Genomic DNA, 25420 nt, shown 5'->3' with positions numbered 1-25420 from the left:
AAGTTTTATTGTGTTCTTACAACCTTTAAATGAAGCTATTTTTCCTTGTAACAGAGCCTACTATTGGTATATTCTTCTTCTTTCTTTTAGCCTTTTCTCCCAATTTATTGGGGCCGGCACTTGTTGTGGATTTGGCCCGGTTTCTATAGATACATCTGATTCAAAAAGAAGGACCAGACAGACGTAAATATACCGCTCATCATGGGCTTCATTAGTGGCACAACTCAAAAAACGGCAAGTTCTGTGATAAATGAGTACAAAGTTTCCTTTGATAGTGAAATGCAGAAACAATACGATTAATTTACGGAATAAAGAGCAAGCGGCACTAAAGTGGATCGATAGGAGTTCAGCTAATAAAAATGTTACTTAAAAATTGCTCCTTCATTCGCCTTGCCGAAGCCATGACCTAGATGTTTTCAGATGTTGCTGCAATGTTTTATTAGATTATTTGGACTATCTTGGGTTTTTGCGGCTTATAATAATGAAACAATCACTCCTATTTCACATTTTTTGAGTTGTGCCACTATTGCAGCCCATGAGCGATGTGTTGAGATACGGAACATCCGATGATTGACGTGTATCAAAGGAGAATTGAGATTATTAATCAAATACATAAAAATTATTACTGGTTAACGTGTTGGTGGATTAATTTCGATCAATCCTGGATATCGTCACGAAGACTTGCTATGTATTTAAATGTATTTGTACATCAGCTGCAACTCAAATAAAACATAAAATCGGAAGGGCAAAATAATTTTAGTACCTGATCACCCATGCCAGTAATAATGGGTGTGTTCCAGTAGGCTGCTAGACGAGCTACGGGTTCCAGTGCGAAGGCACACGCTGGACCAATGAAAGCGATCACCTTGTTCAAGAAGTGCATGTCAGCTGCCAGTCCTGGAGCCGTCTCCCCGGAACACGAGGGATAGCTGTAATAAACAGAAAATCCAAACAACTGAAACACCAACCACAACAGTGTGCTTCTCTATTCTTACGCCCTGCATTACAAGACATTGTCTTGCTCCATGGATAAATTGTTAGCGTGCTGGCCTTTGGTCCAAGGGGTCTAGGGTTTGATTCCCGGCCGGGTCCATGATTTTAACCTTCATTGGTTAATTCCAATTGGTCGGGGGGTCATGGACGCGCAAATCGCCTATACGGCGTCAAATCGAAAGACCTGCAAGATAATTCTGTACAGCTGTCTGCATAGACAGTGGATTCTAAATACTAAACTAATATCCATGACGCTTACAGGGTGAGCTTTAATTAATCTACGTAGAAAGGTATTTTGAGTTTGGAAGGCAAGAGGCGTGTCTATCTCAAGTGGTAAAAGCACGGGTTTTTTTTAACATGGAGGAATGTGGGTTGGATTTCATGTCCGGTTGTCAAAACACTACCCTATAGGCCATCATGTCCTGAGCAAACGTAGCAATGTTTATGAAGATCTTTGTGCATCTAAATATGACATTGACTTATTCTTTCCAGTGTGCAATCTGCAAGTCCCTATAGTCCAATACGAACCTCCAAGTTGGGCTATTTTCAGCTACAGTCTTATACCTACATCTGACCGTGCTCCTTATTATGTAATGAATGTGGTTCTCGTTATGTAGAATTATCGCTGTCCAGTTAACAGTATCAAAGTATCTATATGTTTTCTAGTAATATTTTCTAGGAAATTCAGATCACCGTGGCCACTCCCTAGCTCACCGAGCGAGTTGGCCGTGCGGTCAGGGGCACGCGGCTGTGAGCTTGCATCAGGGAGATAGTGGGTTGGAATCCCACTGTCGGGAGCCCTGAACATGTTTTTCCGTGGTTTCCCATTTCACACAAGCAGATGCTGGGGCTGTACCTTAATTAAGGCCACGGCCGCTTCCTTCCATCTCCTAGGCCTTTCCTATCCCATCGTCGCCATAAGACCTATCTGTGTCGGTGTGACGTAAAACAAATAGTAAAAGAAATTCGGACTGTTGGTAGACAAGCCTAAACAACAAGCACGAAACACCAATGATGGCAGTACAGCCCGCAGGGCCATGGCCCGGGCAGAGAGGAACGAGGCCCGACGTCATGTCCCACATTCATCCAGAATTTCCCCGCCGCGGCGGGCTTGGCGTCATTCTCCGGGATTGGAGACTTGGTACGAGGGACCCCAAGGGGATCGGGCAATGCGACAGCTGCGCGCCCTTAACCGTACGGCCAAATCGTTCAGTTGTGACAGGTAGAACGACTACCAAAGTGCATTAGTGTTGTTCGTGATTAGTGTTGTTACCAGGCGTGGTAGGATATATAAGGGGCATGTTCAGCGGCATTATATTGTCACAGCGAGCGGACGTACGTGCTTCCCGCTGAGTCACTCTCCTCGCCAGGCTAATTGTACTTTTTAGTACTAGTCAGGCAACTTGTACTTACCAGGACAAACAGGAAAAAAGCAACACTTGTCTGCGACTGTGCACTCTTCAGAGCATGCTAAGAGCATAGTCAGGTAGCACTTCTCAGTGCTCATTCCCTTTTTAGGTAGAAGCGGGAATGGACATAGTCCTCCCAGAGGACTTCGACTACGAAGCTGCAGAAGAGGGGTTCATCCGGAAGCTTGACGCCGGGACCTATTTCCTGGACCCCTCCTTTCCGGCGCAATTGGTGTACAACCGATGGGGCAACGAGAGACACTTCGGGTTCATCGTCATCAAGGGACTTGTCTACAAACTGCAGAAGGAAGAAAGAGGAGTTGACCCGGTCGACCTAGTCGAGGAAATCCTGTCATGGGTGCTAATCGTATGCCTGCTAGCGCCTCCTTCATAATGGAGACGTCGATGTGTGCCCCATAGGACAGGGAATACACTCGCGTGAGGCAGCGTATCAGCACCTGATATACACTGACTGACAGAGCAAATGCAACACCAAGAAGGAGTGGTTCGAAAGGGATGAAAGTTGGGAAAAAAACAGAGACGGCACGGAAGAATAATTGATGTTTATTTCAAACCGATATGCAGGTTACACAATGCGCACGGCATCGACTCAGTAGGATGTAGGACCACCGCGAGCGGCGATGCACACAGAAACACGTCGAGGTACAGATTCAATAAGTGTGCGGATGGTGTCCTGAGGGATGGTTCTCCATTCTCTGTCAACCATTTGCCACAGTTGGTCGTCCGTACGAGGCTGGGGCAGAGTTTGCAAACGGCGTCCAATGAGATCCCACACGTGTTCGATTGGTGAGAGATCCCGAGAGTACGCTGGCCACGGAAGCATCTGTACACCTCGTAGAGCCTGTTGGGAGATGCGAGCAGTGTGTGGGCGGGCATTATCCTGCTGAAACAGAGCATTGGGCAGCCCCTGAAGGTACGGGAGTGCCACCGGCCGCAGCACATGCTGCACGTAGCTGTGGGCATTTAACGTGCCTTGAATACGCACTAGAGGTGACGTGGAATCATACGCAATAGCGCCCCAAACCATGATGCCGCGTTGTCTAGCGGTAGGGCGCTCCACAGTTACTGCCGGATTTGACCTTTCTCCACGCCGACGCCACACTCGTCTGCGGTGACTATCACTGACAGAACAGAAGCGTGACTCATCGGAGAACACGACGTTCCGCCATTCCCTCATCCAAGTCGCTCTAGCCCGGCACCATGCCAGGCGTGCACGTCTATGCTGTGGAGTCAATGGTAGTCTTCGGAGCGGACGCCGGGAGTGCAGGCCTCCTTCAACCAATCGACGGGAAATTGTTCTGGTCGATATTGGAACAGCCAGGGTGTCTTGCACATGCTGAAGAATGGCGGTTGACGTGGCGTGCGGGGCTGCCACCGCTTGGCGGCGGATGCGCCGGTCCTCGCGTGCTGACGTCACTCGGGCTGCGCCTGGACCCCTCGCACGTGCCACATGTCCCTGCGCCAACCATCTTCGCCACAGGCGCTGCACCGTGGACACATCCCTATGGGTATCGGCTGCGATTTGACGAAGCGACCAACCTGCCCTTCTCAGCCCGATCACCATACCCCTCGTAAAGTCGTCTGTCTGCTGGAAATGCCTCCGTTGACGGCGGCCTGGCATTCTTAGCTATACACGTGTCCTGTGGCACACGACAACACGTTCTGCAATGACTGTCGGCTGAGAAATCACGGTACGAAGTGGGCCATTCGCCAACGCCGTGTCCCATTTATCGTTCGCTACGTGCGCAGCACAGCGGCGCATTTCACATCATGAGCATACCTCAGTGGCGTCAGTCTACCCTGCAATTGGCATAAAGTTCTGACCACTCCTTCTTGGTGTTGCATTTGCTCTGTCAGTCAGTGTAGTTTGAGTCTCCATTTGGCCGGCTGGTCGAATCGTGCAATATCCAGATTTGTGGGGCATTCGGATGTGATAGCAGCCCGATGTTGGACTGCATGGAAACGTAAGGACCGGCATGCTCGTCATCAAGGTTCTGATCAACCATGTCTGACCACCACAATGGAGAATCACAGTATTGTGAACCCAGCACATCGTAATCCCCTTACATCTGCGCCTCCCAATCGGAAACAAATAATACACTGCCTGCAACATTCTGTGTCAACCGGCACCATTGGTCGGAGACTAGCAGCAACCGGACTAGGGGATTACCGTCCCATGTGTAGGTTGTCGTTAACACCACAACACAAATGGCTGGGTTTGGAGTGGTGTCGTGACCAGGAAGAATAGACTGCTTATGAATGGCATCGCATTGTGTTCAGCGGTGAATCGCGATTCTACACTACTCCGGATGACCGTCGCCTGTATGGCGGAGACCTGGGGAAGACGTCCCATTCTTTCAATGTTTTAGAGAAACACAGAGGTGTTACTCCTGGCGACGTGGTGTGGGAAGCCATCGGGTATCATTTCAGATCACGGCTTGTAGTGATTGATGGAACTCTGACGGCACAACGGTATACATCACCGACATCCTGCATCCTCATGTGTTACCTTCATGCGACAGTATCGTGGTGACATTTTTCAACAGGACAATGCTCGTCCATACACGGCACGTGTCTCCATCAACTGTCTGATTGATGTTGAGGTACCCAGTGGCCAGCAAGATCCCCAGATTTTATCCCCGATAGAACATATGTGAGATCAACTCGGACGTCAACTCTGTCCCAGTGCCAGTATCCAGGATATCGAGGACCAGTTACAACAACTGTGGACCAGCTTGCCTCAGGAGAGGATACAACGGCTTTATGACACTCTTCGCAATCGAATCAGTGCATGCGACCAGGCCAGAGGGGGTGCAACGTCATACTGATAAGTTGGCTGGTAATGCCAAGTTCTCTGTAAATTTGACTCGATTTTGTTATCTCTGAAATAACATCACACACCCTCCTAACACGAGAAGTACCATTTCCTTTGCTCCTCCCCTTCCGGGTGCTTCAATATTTTGTCTGGCAGTGCATCTTAATGACAATAACAATTTCAAAGAAAATCGTTTACTGTGTCATGCATTGACACAGCAAACGATAGGGGAAGACGTCTTCAACGTGATGTTTAACTATTTTTGTGAAAAGGAACTTAGTTGGGCTAATTGTTGTGGACGTCGCCATAAGACCTATTTGTGTCGGTGCGACGTAAAGCAGCTTTCAAAAATAATATATGTTGTGGAATTTGCACTGATGGCGGAAAGTCAATTTCTGGTTGCTACTTAGGCCTTCGTAGGAGTGAGAAGTGACTCATCATGTAGCATGGAGCAATTGTTGTATCCATAGGCAAAGCCTTGCGTCCAAAAGAATATATGCTGAAAAAAGATAATGATGTTCTTAATGTATGTATGTTGGGTATTCAGCCCGAAGGCTTGTTTGATCCTCCGCAACTCTGCCAACAGCTGTCATAGATAGCCCAAGCGTCAAAAAAGTAAATTTTGTAAAAGCCAACAGATTCCAGACTGTTTAAAGCACTTCGTGAGAAGTGGGTGGTATCCACTCCACATTATTTTTGCACAACGATGTAAGGTGGCTTTCTCGAGGAGAAGTCCTTGCACGATTATTTGAACTCATACATTAACTACAAGTCCTTTTTTGGAAAGCACACTTTTTATGTAGCAGTGACTGGCTTCAGCAACTTGCTAATTTAGCTGATATCTCTTCAGTGATAAGTAAACTCAACTTAGGGTTACAGAACAGCTCAACAAGAATATTTAACGTTTCAAGCGAAATTGAGTCAAGTAAAGAAATACACTTTTGGAAAACCTGCGTTGAATATAATTAACCTGAAGTCTTTGAAACATTGCACACCTTCTTCAATGACAACAGCTTGGACCTATCTTAAGAGGTCAGCAATAACGTAGTATTACACTTGACAGGCCTCATGATTTTTTTAGGCATCATTTCCCTAAACGTGAAGATGGAGATATTTGGATTGCAGACCCGTTTAATGAAGACAGCTTCAAGGCCACCAAGCTAATTTGAAATTTCAATAGATTGTTCGTCCAAGTTGGATTTCAAAATGAAAACCATTGGAAATTTCCGGGCAAGCATTAGTGAGGAATATGGACTTCTACGTATAAAAAGCCTTCAATTTTCAGTACCATTTAGTACTACTGAACTGATAGAGAGAACTTTCCGTTCGTATTTTTACATTAAAGACAAATATCGGAAAAAGCTCAATGGAAGCCCTGAATTCAGATTGTACTCATCAACATTTAAACCTAATTTCAAAAAGCTAAGTGCGTCGAAATGGGTTTAGAGGTCTTATGTACTCTACAAGCGACAGGACATTAAATATTAAATCTCAAATGTCTTATTTTCCTTCGCATATTTATATTTGATAATACAATATAAGGTACTGTAAAATACAACCATATTACAATAATTTAGTTTTGAATATAATAGTTTTCAATAAAATTCGAAATAAGAATGTCCGTTGACTATTTTATTTCTATTTTCCCAAACCCGAAAAAGGCTACCCATGAGCACAACTCGTGAGATTGGTTCAAAACTCCGTGAAGCAACTGTGAGACTTGTTTCGTACCGGCAACAACAACAACAACAACAACAACAACAAAACAGCTGTTCCAAAATTAGCATTAGTAAATAAAAGAATTTGAGCCTCCGTAGCTCAGGCGGCAGCGCGCCGACCTCTCACCGCTGGATACCCTGGTTCAGATCCCGGTCACTCCAAGTGAAGTTTGTGCTGGAAAAAGCGGAGGTGGGACAGGTTTTCCCCCGGGTACTCCGGTTTTCCCTGTCATCTATCTTTCCAGAAACATTCTCCACTGTCATTTCATTTCATCTGTCAGTCATTAATCATTACCCCAGAGGAGTGCGACAGGCTTCGGCAGCCGGCACAATTCCTAACCTCGTCGCAAGATGGGGCTTCATTCATTCCATCCCTGACCCGGTCATTGACTGGAAAACAGGTTGTAGGTTATCAAATAAAAGAAGTTCGATCGCACAGCCATTTTTAGGGCTCTGAACTAACTCCACGAGCTATATACAGTAATGGCTGTTATTTTATTAGCAACTATCTCCAAAACGTACTAAGGTGTACGAACAACTAAAATTGCACTACATTTCAACATTATCGAAAATAGTACAAGGCAAGAGACTAAATATAATGCGTTTTCATCAATTTTTCACTTTGTTACTTTTTTTAGAGCCGGCCCCGCTGTGTAGGGATAGCGTGCCCGCCTCTTACCCAGAGATTCCGGGTTCGATTCCCGGCCAGGTCGGAGATTTTTACCTAGATCTGAGGACTGGTTTGTGGTCAACTCAGCCTACGTGATAACAATTGAAAAGATATATGATGGTGAGATGGCGGTCCCGATCTAGAAAGCCAAGAATAACGGCCGAGAGGATTCGTCGTGCCGACCTCACAACACTTCATTATCTGCAGAACTTCGTGCTGAGTAGTGGTCACTTGGTAGGCCTTGGCCCTTTGGGCTGTTGTGCCATGGGGTTTGGTTTGGTTACTTTTTAAGATAGTGCGTAATAAAATGATGGGCAATAACAACACATTTGCGAACAAAACTTACATGCCTGTGTTGTGAACATAGTAGGTTACTGAAATTTCATCTTATTAAAACCATTAGGTCTATCATAGGACTATGTGGGGATGTAGCGATATGGTTACGTTAGTACAATGGGTAGTAAGGGCTACGGGAGACAAAAAAGTGTTTGGGAACCACTGGTTAACAGGAACAAATTCACACAACCGTCGGTGTTTTTAAACAAGCAGATTATAGTCTCCAGTTTTTCGGTGTTCTACTAGAATTTGACCCGAATTGCTGTCACGCCCATGTTTATAAATGAACAATAATGATTTTCCGATAGTTCATGATGATCACTAACACAAACTATTTCTTCATTTTAAATTTTCCTTTGAGTAATTGCATTTGTAAAACGCTAACTTCGGTCTGGCGATTATCAAAAGGCTAAATCTTGACTCAGGTGCACAAAAATAAGACTCGCAAAGAGAAACTCTAGCGCAAGAAAAACTCAACAGACTGATGCACGCATTCAGAACCACGAGTATTTTGAGGAAAAAACCCAACAGGTGTGGGAAACCTTTTTTACGACCATAGTAATTTTAGTTCTATTTGTTTTCTTCACCTAAATTAATGCGTTCCTTGCAGTTAATAAATGAAGAAAGGAGGCGAAATTAATCCAAAATTGTATTCAGTCATCACAAGTCTCACAACTGCATCGTTTCGACTACTAATTAACTTGTTAGTATAATATTGATAGTTTGATCATGATCTCGCGAGTTACTTATTCTAACATTACATCCCCACTCTCTGTTAGGTCATCAGCCCAGAGGCTGGTTGGATCCTCAAATAGCACTAGCAAAGGTTATGCGGTTAAAGGAAACCGCAAAAACCAATGGCAGCACCAAAATGAGGCGTACTATGCAATATGAGGAGTGAGGTAGATTGCCACTGCTTTCCTCACTGGGTCAGAAAGTGCTATTGCAGCACGACTGACCCTATGAGCAACACCTTTCATAACACTCAGATCCACTAGTCGTGCTCTGAATGTCGTTACTCAGCACCACCCATACCCCAGCAGCTTCCATATTGTCACAGCCATGGATGAGACTGGGACTTCGGTGGAAGCTACACTTTACTCTGGCCTGTGCCAAGAGATGGATACAAAAGTACTGTACCCATCAAGAAATGGCAGCAGGCAATACATCCCCACAAGTTTTATTTATTTATTTATTTATTTATTTATTTATTTATTTATTTATTTATTTATTTATTTATTTATTTATTTATTTACTTGTTTATTTATTTATTTATTTAGTGCCGGGAGTGTTCGAGGATATGTTCGGCTCCTCTGGTTCAGGTCCTCCTATTTGACGCTTACGGGCGACCTGCATGTCTGAGTGTGAAATGACGATTAAGGGAATGAGGGAGAGAGTGCGTGAAATCCAGTGTCAGCACATAGCCTACTCCTGTCGAATAACACAAGGGGTCTGCTTACGTCCACATCCAACAGGTGAATCACCTTCAGCGACATATGTCCTCACCCTATATGAATACGGCGGAGAGATTTGAAATTGAATCCAGGCTTTTGGCATGCAATCTGTTGATACAACATTATGATGGAGAAATTCTTTTCCATCAACGAGACTTGAATCAGCTAACCAGGGTGTCAGACCATGTAGATTTGATGCCTAAATGGTCATGGCTACCAGGTGGGCTACACGTTTTATGAAAACGTTCTATAATTATATAAATTACAACAATTGTTATTATAAAATATATCTATTTGAGTTGTGCTATAATTTATTGGAGTTTTGGGATGAATACTGAAGTGTTCTGCCAAAAGCTGACATGCCCCTTTATCGACATATTAAGGAGAGCTAATTCAAAGATTATAAGTGCTCTATGAATAAATATGTGGTTTAACTGCTTATTTTATTGAGTGTATATGAGACATATCTGGCAATAGAATCTGACACTTCCTATCCTAACACAAATTATTGATTATTTTTCCCTACATGACCTTATAAAGTACATGTCATAATTTGACTTATTATACTTCTCATCCACCTCAGATGCCAGTAACTGACATCTCCACACATTCATTTCTATATAGAAGGAAATACAAATTTCTTCTTCATATTAAAACTATTCCGAGGAACATGGTACATTCTAACAACCACTGGCACATCTGGTGAAAATTTAAAATAAAGAACACAATCTGAATTCAAAGTTATGTAAAATGATTGTGATTATCAACAATTTATTTTGGTATAACATCAACCTTTGATATCATTCGGTTTTCCATTTCACATATATTACTCGTCGTCATCATTATCATTGTCACCGTAACTCCAACTCTCAGGACCATTACAAGGAGCTCTTGCAGTAGTGGCTAACAAGTGGTAAAATCCACGGCAGGCCATGATGGTTCAAGAGTATCACTACCAGTATCGGGAATGATGACAATGGTACCGGCTCGTTTCTTCTGAATCACTGCGTTAAGTTAACCTCTGCCTATTCCATACACATTTCCGTGTAACTTCTTACACACTTCACTCCTCTCAGCTGATAACAAGCGTAGTATTTCACTGTTATCAGTCTGTCACAATGACGACTTTTGTCTTGTCTTTGATCTCTCTTACCCGCCGTTTTGTTCTTTATTTCAATACAATCCCTTAGGAACTGATCTAGAATTCTGGAATCACCTAAAACAAGAAGTCCGTGGAAATTTTGCTGATCGTCTTTCTTAAAGTTCACATTGCACTTCATACGAAAATATGGTCCTGCAATACGTTTCAAAAACAAGTCACTGTCGTGTAGTGTATTCTAAACCTAAGCTTTTCTTTGTCATACAAATTTTAATGAAAAATGGAAGGGTATGTATAGGTACTTTAAGGCAGAAACAGGTTCAAGGAAGGACATTCCAGGAATCATTAATGAACAAGGGGAGTGTGTATGCGAGGATCTTCAAAAGGCAGAAGTATTCAGTCAGCAGTGTGTAAAGATTGTTAGTTACAAGGATAATATCCAGATAGGGGATGTGCGTAATACTAAAGAAGTATTAAAATTTACCTATGATAACAATGACATTTACAGTAAGATACAAAAGTTGAAAACTAGAAAAGCAGCTGGAATTGATAAGATTTCTGGGGATATACTATGGCAATGGATTGGGATATAGTACAATATCTGAAATACTTATTTGATTATTGTTTGGTCGAAGGAGCTATACCAAATGAATGGAGAGTTGCTATAGTAGCCCCTGTGTATAAAGGAAAGGGTGATAGACATAAAGCTGAAAATTACAGGCCAGTCAGTTTGACATGCATTGCATGTAAGCTTTGGGAAAGCATTCTTTCTAATTATATTAGACATGTTTGCGAAATTAATAACTGGTTTGACAGAAGGCATTTTGGGTTTAGGAAAGGTTATTCGACTGAAGCTCAGCTTGTAGGATTTCAGCAAGGTATAGAAGATATCCTGGATTCAGGAGGCCAAATGGACTGTATTGCGATTGACCTATCTAAGGCATTTGATAGGGTAGATCATGGAAGACTACTAGCAAAAATGAGTGCAATTGGACTAGAAAAAAGAGTGACTGAATGGGTGGCTATATTTCTATAAAACAGAACTCAGAGAATTAGAGTAGGCGAAGCTTTATCTGAAGCTGTAATAATTAAGAGGGGAATTCCTCAAGGTAGTATTATTGGACTTTAAGTTTTCTTATATATATATCAATGATATGTGTAAAGAAGTGGAATCAGAGATAAGGCTGTTTGCAGATGATGTTATTCTGTACAGAGTAATAAATAAGTTACAAGATTGTGAGCGGCTGCAGAGTGACATCGATAGTGTTGTGAGTTGGACGGTGGACAATGGTACGATTATAAACGGGGTTAAAAGTCAGGTTGTGAGTTTCACAAATAGGAAAAGTCCTCTCAGTTTTAATTACTGCGTTGATGGGGTGAAAGTTCATTTTGGGGATCATTGTAAGTACCTAGGTGTTAATATAAGAAAAGAAATTCATCGCGGTAATCACATAAATATGATTGTAAATAAAGGGTACAGATTTCTGCACATGGTTATGAGGGTATTTAGGGAATTGTAGTAAAGATGTAAAGGAGAGGGAATATAAGTCTCAGGTAAGACCCCAACTGGAGTATGGTTCCAGTGTATGGGAACCTCACCAGGATTACTTGATACAAGAACTGGAAAAAATCCAAAGAAAAGCAGATCGATTTGTTCTGGGTGATTTCCGACAAAAGAGTAGCGTTACAAAAATGTTGCAAAGTTTGGTCTGGGAAGACTTGGGAGAAAGGAGACGAGCTGCTCGGTTAAGTGGTATGTTCCGAGCTGTCAGTGGAGAGATGGCGTAGGAGGACATCAGTAGACGAATATGTTTGAGTGGTGTCTTTAAAAGTAGGAATGATCACGATCTATATATATAAAATAACTTGTCCTGACTGACTGACTGACTGACTGACTGACTGACTGACTGACTGACTGACTGACTGACTGACTGACTGACTGACTGACTGACTGTCTGACTGACTGACTGACTGACTGATTCATCATCGCCGAGCCGAAACTACTGGACATAGAGAAATGAAATTTTGGGGATACATTCATATTAAAATGTAGGTGCTTGCTAAGGGAGGATTTTTGGATATTCCGTCGATAAGGGGGTGAAAAGGGGGGTTAATTTTTAAAATGAGAATATCTATATCTCAAAAACTTAAAGGTTTAGAGTAATAAAATTGGCATTTGGAAACTCCTTTAGAAATAAGAAACACGTATTTTTCGTTTTGGGAAAATCCAAATAATGGGCGGTTAAAAGGAGGGGTGAATATTTAAAATGAGTGTATCTATATCTCGAAACTCGAAAAGTTTTCAGACGTAGAAATTGGTATTTAGAATCCCCTTTCAAAATAAAGAAACACGTATTTTTTGTTTTCGGAAAATCCCAATAGGAGGGGTGAAAAGGAGTGAAAAATGGGTTGAATGCCTTTAATTAAGATACTTATATCTCAAAAACTGAAGATATTACAGACCTGAAAATAGGTATTTGGTATCTCCTTTAAAAATAAAGAAACATGTACCTACTTATTCTTTTTGGAAAATACAAATAGTAGAGGGTTGAAAGGGGGGGGTGAATTTTTGAAATGAGTGTATCTATATCTCAAAACTTTCAAACTTTACAGATGTAAAAATTGGTACTTAGAATCTACTTTCAAAATAAAGAAACATATATTTTTTGTTTTCGGAAAATCCCAATAGGAGGGGTGAAAAGGGGTGAAAAATGGTTGAATACCTTTAATAAGGATCCTTATATCTCAGAAACTGAAGATGTTACAGACCTGAAAATCGGTATTTGGGATCTCCTTATAAATAGTGAAACACGTCCTTTTTGTTTTTGGAAAATCCAAATAGTGGAGGGTTGAAAGGGGGTGAATTTTTAAAATGAGTGTATCTATATCTCAAAACTTTAAAAGTTTACAGATGTAACAATTGGTACTTAGAATCTCCTTTCAAAATAAAGAAACACGTATTTTTTGTTTTCGGAAAATCCCATGAAAGGGGGGAAATGGGGCGGGGGAGGGTTTGAACACCTTTTATGAAGAGACTTATATCTCAAAAACTGAAGATGTTACAGTCATGAAAATTTAAATTTGAAACATCCTTTAAAAATGAAGGAACACGTATGTTTTTGTTTTTGGAAAATCCAAATATTGGAGGATTGAAAGGGGGGTGAATTTTTAAAATGAGTGTATCTATATCTCAAAACTTTCAAAGTTTACAGATGCAAAAATTGGTACTTAGAAATTACTTACAAAATGAAGAAACACGTAATTTTTTGATTTCGGAAAATCCCAATAGGAGGGGTGAAAGGGGTGAAAAATGTTTGAATGCCTTTAATAAGGATCCTTATATCTCAGAAACTGAAGATGTTACAGACCGGAAAATCGGTATTTGGGATCTCCTTTATAAATAATGAAACATGTATTTTTTGTTTGTAGGAAATCCAAATAGTGGGGGGTGAAAGGGGATGTGTATTTTAAAAACTTCAAAAGTTTGCAGATGTAAAAATTGATATTTAGAATCCCCTTTAAAAATAAAAGAACACGTATTTTGTTGTTTTCTGTAAATAGGAGGGGTGAAAAGTGTGAATAAGGGGTTGAATGTCTTTAATGAGGATACTTATATCTCAGAAACTGAAGATATTACAGACAAGACAGTTAGTATATGGAATCTTCTTTTAAAATACAGAAACATTTATCTTTTGTTTTTAGAAAATCTAATTAATGAGGGTTAAACAGGAATGACAAATTGGGGTGAATTTTTAGAAAGACTATATCTACAGTATATCTCAGAAACGTAAAATGTTCCAGACGTAAAAACTAGTATTTGGAATCTCCTGTTAAAGTAAAGAAACAGGTATTCTCGGAAAATCCAATGAAGGGTAGGGGGGGGATGAAAATTTGAAAAATTAATTGAATTAATTGTATGAGGATACTTACATCTAATAAAAACTAAAGTTGTTACAGACGTGAAGATTGGTATTTAGATCTTCTTTACAAATAAAACGACGCGTTTGGGGGGTGGGGGCGGGAATCATCTTTGGGGGCAGGTGTGAAAAGGAGTTGAATTCGCTTCATGAGGACACATATCTCAAAAACTGAAGATAATCGGTATTTAGAAGATCCTTTACTATTAAAGAAACAAATATTTTTGCCGGAAAATTCACTTAAGTTAGGGGGGGGGGAGTGTGAAAGCAAGTGAAATAAGTTAATTATTTTTTGGGAATACTTATATCTCAAAACTGAAGGTAACACACGTGAACATTGTATTTGGAATCTCCTTTAAACATAAAGAAACACGCCTTTTGTTGGGGGGGGGGGGGTAAATCAACTTAACCGCGGTGGGGTGAAAACGGAGGTGAGACCAATTGATTTCACTGTTCCTAATGTACTTATAATGAGCCTCCGTGGCTCAGGCGGCAGCGCGCTGGCCTCTCACCGCTGGGTTTCGTGGTTCAAATCCCGGTCACTCCATTTGAGATTTGTGCTGGACAAAGTGGAGGCGGGACAGGTTTTTCTCCGGGTACTCCGGTTTTCCTCATCATCATTCATTCCAGCAACACTCTCCAATATCATTTCATTTCATTTGTCATTCATTAATCATTGCCCCAGAGGAGTGCGACAGGCTTCGGCAGCCGGCACAATTCCTATCCTCACCGCTAGCTGGGGGCCTATTCATTCCATTCCTGACGCGGTTGAATGAATGGAAACAGGCTGTGGATTTTCAATGTACTTATTCTGATCATAAACCGATCATTTTTAATCTTTCCTGGGTTCGTTTTCAAGAGCCATCTTTTCCTTTGGAGAACCTTCTTAGGTTACAGTAGATTGTTCTGGCATATAAATAAAAATTTAAACAAATTTGAAATAAACGATCGGTATAAGATTGACCGTGCAATTGTTCACTTCTATAATAAGGTCAATAATACACGGAAGTATGTCATTCGTATCGCCAGAAGTCCTGCGCACTTGCCTACGGGCGATAATGGTGCTGGTCATACTGTCATCAATGACAATGGCACCAGATGTAGTTTACCGCCAAGTAGAGGTCTTGCATCTTGCTGTGGGGCCCAGAACAATAATAATAATAATAATAATAATAATAATAATAATAATAATAATAATAATAATAATAATAATAATAATAATAATAATAATAATAATAATAATAATAATAATAATAATAATAATAATAATAATAATAATAACAATACCTGAATTCAACTAATTTCACCCACCCTAATAATAATAATAATAATAATAATAATAATAATAATAATAATAATAATAATAATAATAATAATAATAATAATAATATTGTTCTGGACCGTCGTCAAAATGTGCGGACCGTGCTGGAAACGGGCCCTGGACGGGTAATGACTACGATTGCAGTCCGGCCGCCGGTTCAGTACCGCCAAGGCACCCAAGACGACACCACGCCGGATCTCTTCAAGGATTTGATCCACATTAAAAATGCTTATAGGAAAACATGGCAAAGATTTAGGGACCCAACTAACTGGGTGGAATACCTGGACCTAGCCCGGGAAGTACGGAATCAATTGCTAGAAGAAAGATTAAAAAATGGGAGGAACGTTGTCGTAATCTCTCAGAAAACGAGTCAGATCGCGAATATCGGCGGGTTATATATAAAACGATAATCATTCAATTATAAATTTCAGTATAATACCGTAGCGAAGCACGGGTATCTTGCTAGTATGAAGATAAAGTTGGAATTCAAAAGGACAAATTGGGTCAAATATTCGTTTATAGGAAGGGGAGGGAAATGTTCAATAATTTTCCAATTTTTTCCGATCATTTAAGAAAAGGCTAGGGAAACAACAGATAGGGAATCTGCCACCTGGGCGACTGCCCTAAATGCAGATCACTAGGGATTGATTGATTGATTGATTGATTGATTGATTGATTGATTGATTGATTGATTGATTGATTGATTGATTGATTGATTGATTGATTGATTGATTGATTGATTGATTGATTGATTGATTGATTGATTGATTGATTGATTGATTGATTGATTGATTGATTGATTGATTGATTGATTGATTGATTGATTGATTGATTGATTGATTGATTGATTGATTGATTGATTGATTGATTGATTGATTGATTGATTGATTGATTGATTGATTGATTGACTGATTTGTTTTCGTCATTTCCCTCTTTGCTATTTCCTTGATATAATTCTCAGAGCGTTCTTCCGAAGTTATCATTTGATTTTTGGTCATACCAGTACTTAGAGTCATGTACCGTAAGATTTTCTTCTGCAATCTCATTTCTTGGAACTGTTGTGTTCAGAAATACTTCAAGTAGACCTATCTGTGATTACAATCTTAGGTGCAGGACATGGGGCAGCAGTTGGAATGCCATCTCCAGGGTGGTGATTTCATTTAAGTTTCTTCTCTGGTAGGCCTGCATCATCACTTGAGTCTGAATCAGAATTACTAGGGTTATAATCATCTGAACTGTAATCCAATCCCAAACGCTCAGATTCTGATCCACATTCGTCATTTTCATTATCTGAAACATAGTTTGAACCACATAAGAAAATGCAATAACAATGTTCAGAAGACATTCGGACTACATTTTTTTACTTACCTTCATTTATTTCAATTATCCGATTACCTAAAGCCATTTCCACTTTTTTGTGCTCTGAATTTCATTTCGGATTACATTTTTTACTGACCTTCATTTATGTGAAGAAAAAGATTGCCTAAAACGATTTTCATTATTTTTTTCACTCTGCATTTATTTATTCCCATTGTACGAAGCTATAACTTTGTTCATATGGTGTATTACACAATAAATACGCCAAAAACAGGAAAAAGAAAACTGATGCTATGACTGCGTATGTACTGTATTGTAGTGCAACTACCAACAAACTGAACATTCCTTCTCCTCAACAACCAACCAACCAACAATGAAGTAGGCCTACATACTAGTCAATGTTATCAACTCTAGATAATGCCAGTTTCGCATTGTTACAGGAAATAACGCGTCAGATTTAGACATACAGAAGCATTTTCAAATAGCGTGCCAAAATATGACATGTACTGTACTCAGGTAAAGAACATGTCAGTTTTTGGAGTGTTAGAAAAAGTATCATTTGGACAGTGGCTTTATCTAATAACCTATTATAGAGAGATATATCATAATTTTCTATCTGAAAGAACATATGGTTGTCAAGTAATAACATGATGAACACCATTTTTACCAAACGTGACACTTCAGCTTTTGCTGTATGACTACAGAATAGATTTTAAAACAGATGTTATGCAGCGATATATATATATATACACTGACTGACAGAGCAAATGCAACACCAAAAAGGAGTGGTTCGAAAGGGATGAAAGTTGGGGAAAAAACAGAGACGGCACGGACGAATAATTGATGTTTATTTCAAACCGATATGCAGGTTACACAATGCGCACGGCATCGACTCACTACGATGTAGGACCACCGCGAGCGGCGATGCACGCAGAAACACGTCGAGATACAGAGTCAATAAGAGTGCGGATGGTGTCCTGAGGGATGGTTCTCCATTCTCTGTCAACCATTTGCCACAGTTGGTCGTCCGTACGAGGCTGGGGCAGAGTATGCAAACAGCGTCCAATGAGATCCCACACGTGTTCGATTGGTGAGAGATCCGGAGAGTACGCTGGCCACGGAAGCATCTGTACACCTCGTAGAGCCTGTTGGGAGATGCGAGCAGTGTGTGGGCGGGCATTATCCTGCTGAAACAGAGCATTGGGCAGCCCCTGAAGGTACGGGAGTGCCACCGGCCGCAGCACATGCTGCACGTAGCGGTGGGCATTTAACGTGCCTTGAATACGCACTAGAGGTGACGTGGAATCATACGCAATAGCGCCCCAAACAATGATGCCGCGTTGTCTAGCGGTAGGGCGCTCCACAGTTACTGCCGGATTTGACCTTTCTCCACGCCGACGCCACACTCGTCTGCGGGGACTATCACTTACAGAACAGAAGCGTGACTCATCGGAGAACACGACGTTCCGCCATTCCCTCATCCAAGTCGCTCTAGCCCGGCACCATGCCAGGCGTGCACGTCTATGCTGTGGAGTCAATGGTAGTCTTCTGAGCGGACGCCGGGAGTGCAGGCCTCCTTCAACCAATCGACGGGAAATTGTTCTGGTCGATATTGGAACAGCCAGGGTGTCTTGCACATGCTGAAGAATGGCGGTTGACGTGGCGTGCGGGGCTGCCACCGCTTGGCGGCGGATGCGCCGATCCTCGCGTGCTGACGTCACTCGGGCTGCGCCTGGACCCCTCGCACGTGCCACATGTCCCTGCGCCAACCATCTTCGCCACAGGCGCTGCACCGTGGACACATCCCTATGGGTATCGGCTGCGATTTGACGAAGCGACCAACCTGCCCTTCTCAGCCCGATCACCATACCCCTCGTAAAGTCGTCTGTCTGCTGGAAATGCCTCCGTTGACGGCGGCCTGGCATTCTTAGCTATACACGTGTCCTGTGGCACACGACAACACGTTCTACAATGACTGTCGGCTGAGAAATCACGGTACGAAGTGGGCCATTCGCCAACGCCGTGTCCCATTTATCGTTCGCTACGTGCGCAGCACAGCGGCGCATTTCACATCATGAGCATACCTCAGTGACGTCAGTCTACCCTGCAATTGGCATAAAGTTCTGACCACTCCTTCTTGGTGTTGCATTTGCTCTGTCAGTCAGTGTATATATAGTGGACGTAATCTGACAGTTAAATATTCAGAATTATATTTCTTTTTGTGTACAAAATTATGAATTATTAACGCTTTCTTACCGAAATTTTTCTGTACAGTAGCAGCAGAAGTATAGTTCTTTCTCATTTTAAAAACATAACGTATTAGTGAATATGTTTAGAGCAGAGGCATTAATTCTAGACATTTTTCAGAATTTTGTTGAAAAATCACATTCAGATTTAGATTTTGACTGAAGTTTACCTTGTTCTTGAAGTCAAAATTTCAGGAAATGTAAAGTGAGCAAAGTTAATTATAATTTCGGACTAACTACTGTAATTATTATCGTAAGAACACCTGTAAAAGGTAAATTTTAGCACACACTCACATGAAAAAAGCTATATGCTAATATTTTGATGGATGTCCTTTTGATTTTAGTACTGCCTCGATTCTCCGTGGCATTGAGTCGACCAAACATCGGAGATCTTCTGGTGTTATCACTCTAAAGCACGATCGGACGATGTCTTCCAATAGCTTCTTCTAGTTGCTAGAGTTTCGACGTGGCACCAATACTTTCAAACTTGATCACTAGTTCTAAATCGGGATGAGATCAGGACTGTTCCCAGGTCAACGTAGAACAGCAATATGATGGTCCATGAAATATCACCAATTGCTTCGAGTGGTGTGACACTTCTCGCCATCCCGTTAAGGGTGCTGAACGTTACCCCCAAAGAAATAACGAATATTAGGCATCGGGTTTAAATCTAAGAGCCTTTGTTGGTATTTTGGCATTAATATCGCCCTCTATAGCTGCTAGGCACCCGACACCATGCCTTGCCATGCTTCCCCACACCATGGCGCTAACAGGATGCTTCATACCGGCGGTGATCCATTCAGGTAGCATGTCTTCACCTATTCGGCGACGTACACACCTGATGCCATCACTTCCAACTGATCTTGTATGACTCCAAATGACTTCACCACAGCTTTCTTGCGTCCACTCCCTGTGTGCTAAAGCCCACTTATCACGCCCTTTCCTTTAACCTCGGTTTTCCATTTCTTTCCATGTATTATGAGCTTCGGCTCCTGTATTTTCTGTACCTCTCGATCCACTTTCGGATGTGATTCCCCTATGAAATAATGGTAGCGACTGTGAAAGCTGCTTAAGCTTTTAAGAGCAGAAAATGGAATTCTGCCAGAGGTATTTTAACGTGAAGTCATTAATGTAAATTCATTAAGCTAATGTGAGTTTGAGGCCCATGAGGACAGTATAAAGTGTAAAATACAAATTGTTCCTCAGGATTCGAGGCTCTTCTAAATGTAACTCAGAATTTAAGGGTTCGATTCCCCTCGTGGTGATTTGCCCTGGAAGCTTCTGCTTCTTTCTATTATGAACAAATACTATTCTGTATTCTCTCTGCTGAGGCACTTCTTGTGTAAAGAATAGTACTTCTCCTATTCCTGCCAATGATATGTAAACTTTAAAAGACCTATCGGTCTGGGAGACTTCTTTCCTCGGGTTGTGAATTAACCAATCTTCTGAACTTGTACGTTTGTAATCTATTGTTAAATCTCTATCATTGGTGTTTCTGAAATAATTTCCTTCGGTAAAGGAAGGAAAATTAAACTAAATATTGTTGTCAAAATTTAATCTTGGGTTGATGCTTTGTTTAGCCACTTACCCCTCATGCTTCTTCCCTTCTCTGAACCACGAAATTCATGGAAGAGTATCTATAAATAAATCGTATCAGATTCTTAAGTATCTGACAAATCTTAGTGAAAGTATAAGAAACATTTATCCTAATTCTTTCTAGTCGTGTTCCAAAGATAATAATTCCTTCCATGTTAAGATAAATCAACATTACTACTCGAAAAATGCTTGTTCTATATCACATGGCGTGGCAGGAGAATATCTGATGTACAGCATGTTATTTCTCTGTATGCCGCCAAATGGAATGCGTTTAGAACTTGATGGTTTATATTTCATATGGCACATCACATTTACCTGATTAGTCGTTTGAAATACATGTGCGAGATGCTCTTTCTGCAGCTATGACCGCGTGAACTGCGAGTTCTCTATGCCAGACAAATATTCTGTATATCTAGTAGTGTCCAAGTACACAGCCTAAACTCAAAGGCATATTGCTAAACAAGGAAGGAACGCCACGCAATCCATATTTTTACAATAGCATTGAGTAGTGTTAGAGTACAAACGCAATCACCACTTGGAAATTATACAGTATTTGAAAAGCTTGAAATTGCGGTGCAAATCATCACAAACATCCACAACAAAAAATGGAAAATTGGCAAATGTTCATCTGACTGATTCAAATATCCTTCCCTAAATTACAGCAGAAGGACTTGGCTATTAACGGTGGAAGTTGTCATTAACTTCGCAGTATGGCCATATTAAACATACAATAATGCCGCAGTATGACCATATTAAGCATACAATAATGCCGGAGTATGACCATATTAAACATACAATAATGCCGCAGTATGGCCATATTAAACATACAATAATGCCGCAGTATGACCATATTAAACATACAATAATGCCGCAGTATGACCATAATAAACATAAAATAATGCCGCAGTATGGCCATATTAAACGTGCAATAATGCCGCAGTATGGCCATATTAAACATACAATAATGCCGCAGTATGGCCATATTAAACATACAATAATGCCGCGGTATGGCCATATTAAACATACAATAATGCCGCAGTACGGCCATATTAAACATACAATAATGCCGCAGTATGGCCATATTAAACATACAATAATGCCGCAGTATGGCCATATTAAACGTGCAATAATGCCGCAGTATGGCCATATTAAACATACAATAATGCCGCAGTATGGCCAAATTAAACATACAATAATGCCGCAGTATGGCCATATTAAACATACAATAATGCCGCAGTACGGCCATATTAAGCATACAATAATGCCGCAGTATGACCATATTAAACATACAATAATGCCGCAGTATGGCCATATTAAACATACAATAATGCCGCAGTATGGCCATATTAAACATAAAATAATGCCGCAGTATGGCCATATTAAACGTGCAATAATGCCGCAGTATGGCCATATTAAACATACAATAATGCCGCAGTACGGCCATATTAAACATACAATAATGCCGCAGTATGACCATATTAAACATACAATAATGCCGCAGTATGGCCATATTAAACGTGCAATAATGCCGCAGTATGGCCATATTAAGCATACAATAATGCCGCAGTATGGCCATATTAAACATACAATAATGCTGCGGTATGGCCATATTAAACATACAATAATGCCGCAATATGGCCATATTAAGCATACAATAATGCCGCAGTATGGCCATATAAAACATACAATAATGCCGCAGTATGGCCATATTAAACGTGCAATAATGCCGCAGTATGGCCATATTAAGCATACAATAATGCCGCAGTATGGCCATATTAAACGTGCAATAATGCCGCGGTATAGCCATATTAAACGTGCAATAATGCCGCAGTATGGCCATATTAAGCATACAATAATGCCGCAGTATGGCCATATTAAACATACAACAATGCCGCAGTATGGCCATATGAAACATACAATAATGCCGCAGTATGGCCATATTAAACATACAATAATGCCGCAGTACGGCCATATTAAACATACAATAATGCCGCAATATGGCCATATGAAGCATACAATAATGCCGCAGTACGGCCATATTAAACATAAAATAATGCCGCAGTATGGTCAAATTAAACATACAATAATGCCGCAGTATGGCCATATTAAACATACAATAATGCCGCAGTAGGCCATATTAAGCATACAATAATGCCGCAGTATGACCGTATTAAACCTACAATAATGCCGCAGTATGGCCACATTAAACATACAATAATGCCGCAGTATGGCCATATTAAACATAAAATAATGCCGCAGTATGGCCATATTAAACGTGCAATAATGCCGCAGTATGGGAATTATTAAACATACAATAATGCCGCAGTATGGCCATATTAAACATACAATAATGCCACAGTATGACCATATTAAACATACAATAATGCCGCAGTATGGCCATATTAAACGTGCAATAATGCCGCAGTGTGGCCTTATTAAGCATACAATAATGCCGCAGTATGGCCATATTAAACATACAATAATGCCGCGGTATGGCCATATTAAACATACAATAATGCCGCAGTACGGCCATATTAAACATACAATAATGCCGCAGTATGGCCATATTAAGCATAAAATAATGCCGCAGTATGGCCATATTAAACATACAATAATGCCGCAGTATGGCCATATTACACGTGCAATAATGCCGCAGTATGGCCATATTAAACATACAATAATGCCGCAGTATGGCCATATTAAACGTGCAATAATGCCGCAGTATGGCCATATTAAGCATACAATAATGCCGCAGTATGGCCATATTAAACATACAATAATGCCGCACTATGGCCATATTAAACCTACAATAATGCCGCAGAACGGCCATATTAAACATACAATAATGCCGCAGTATGGCCATATTAAACATACAATAATGCCGCAGTATGGCCATATTAAACGTGCAATAATGCCGCAGTATGGCCATATTAAACATACAATAATGCCGCAGTACGGCCATATTAAACATACAATAATGCCGCAGTATGACCATATTAAACATACAATATGCCGCAGTATGGCCATATTAAACGTGCAATAATGCCGCAGTATGGCCATATTAAGCATACAATAATGCCGCAGTATGGCCATATTAAACATACAATAATGCCGCGGTATGGCCATATTAAACATACAATAATGCCGCAGTACGGCCATATTAAATATACAATAATGCCGCAGTATGGCCATATTAAGCATACAATAATGCCGCAGTATGGCCATATTAAACACACAATAATGCCGCAGTATGGCCATATTAAACGTGCAATAATGCCGCAATATGGCCATATTAAGCATACAATAATGCCGCAGTATGGCCATATTAAACGTGCAATAATGCCGCGGTATGGCCATATTAAACGTGCAATAATGCCGCAGTATGGCCATATTAAGCATACAATAATGCCGCAGTATGGCCATATTAAACATACAATAATGCCGCAGTATGGCCATATTAAGCATACAATAATGCCGCAGTATGGCCATATGAAACATACAATAATGCCGCAGTACGGCCATATTAAACATACAATAATGCCGCAGTATGGCCATATGAAGCATACAATAATGCCGCAGTACGGCCATATTAAACATACAATAATGCCGCAGTATGGATAAATTAAACATACAATAATGCCGCAGTATGGCCATATTAAACATACAATAATGCCGCAGTACGGCCATATTAAGCATACAATAATGCCGCAGTATGACCATATTAAACATTCAATAATGCCGCAGTATGGCCATATTAAACATACAATAATGCCGCAGTATGGCCATATAAAACATAAAATAATGCCGCAGTATGGCCATATTAAACGTGCAATAATGCCACAGTATGGCCATATTAAACATACAATTATGTCGCAGTACGGCCATATGAAACATACAATAATGCCGCAGTATGACCATATGAAACATACAATAATGCCGCAGTATGGCCATATTAAACGTGCAATAATGCCGCAGTATGGCCATATTAAGCATACAATAATGCCGCAGTATGGCCATATTAAACATACAATAATGCCGCAGTATGGCCATATTAAACATACAATAATGCCGCGGTATGGTCATATTAAACATACAATAATGCCGCAGTACGGCCATATGAAACATACAATAATGCCGCAGTATGGCCATATTAAACATACAATAATGCCGCAGTATGGCCATATTAAACGTGCAATAATGCCGCAGTATGGCCATATTAAACATACAATAATGCCGCAGTATGGCCAAATTAAACATACAATAATGCCGCAGTATGGCCATATTAAACATACAATAATGCCGCAGTACGGCCATATTAAGCATACAATAATGCCGCAGTATGACCACATTAAACATACAATAATGCAGCAGTATGGCCATATTAAACATACAATAATGCCGCAGTATGGCCATATTAAACATAAAATAATGCCGCAGTATGGCCATATTAAACGTGCAATAATGCCGCAGTATGGCCATATTAAACATACAATAATGCCGCAGTACGG

The 25420-nt window shown here is 40.8% G+C and overlaps 1 protein-coding gene across 1 annotated transcript in view; it reads right to left on the bottom strand.

The window, feature by feature from the left end:
• The window catches only part of LOC136863567 (atrial natriuretic peptide receptor 1), a 614185-nt gene that overhangs the window by 400591 nt on the left and 188174 nt on the right, over positions 1-25420 (bottom strand). Inside the window, exon 2 of the mRNA XM_067139947.2 lies at positions 764-929. Within this exon, the coding sequence (XP_066996048.1) occupies positions 764-929 (166 nt within the window). The remainder of the gene's footprint in view (positions 1-763; positions 930-25420) is intronic.

This window comes from Anabrus simplex, chromosome 2 (assembly GCF_040414725.1).
Source record: "Anabrus simplex isolate iqAnaSimp1 chromosome 2, ASM4041472v1, whole genome shotgun sequence".
In the NCBI taxonomy this organism is placed as follows: Eukaryota; Metazoa; Arthropoda; class Insecta; order Orthoptera; family Tettigoniidae; genus Anabrus; species Anabrus simplex.
This window is presented reverse-complemented; position numbering and strand designations above follow the sequence as displayed.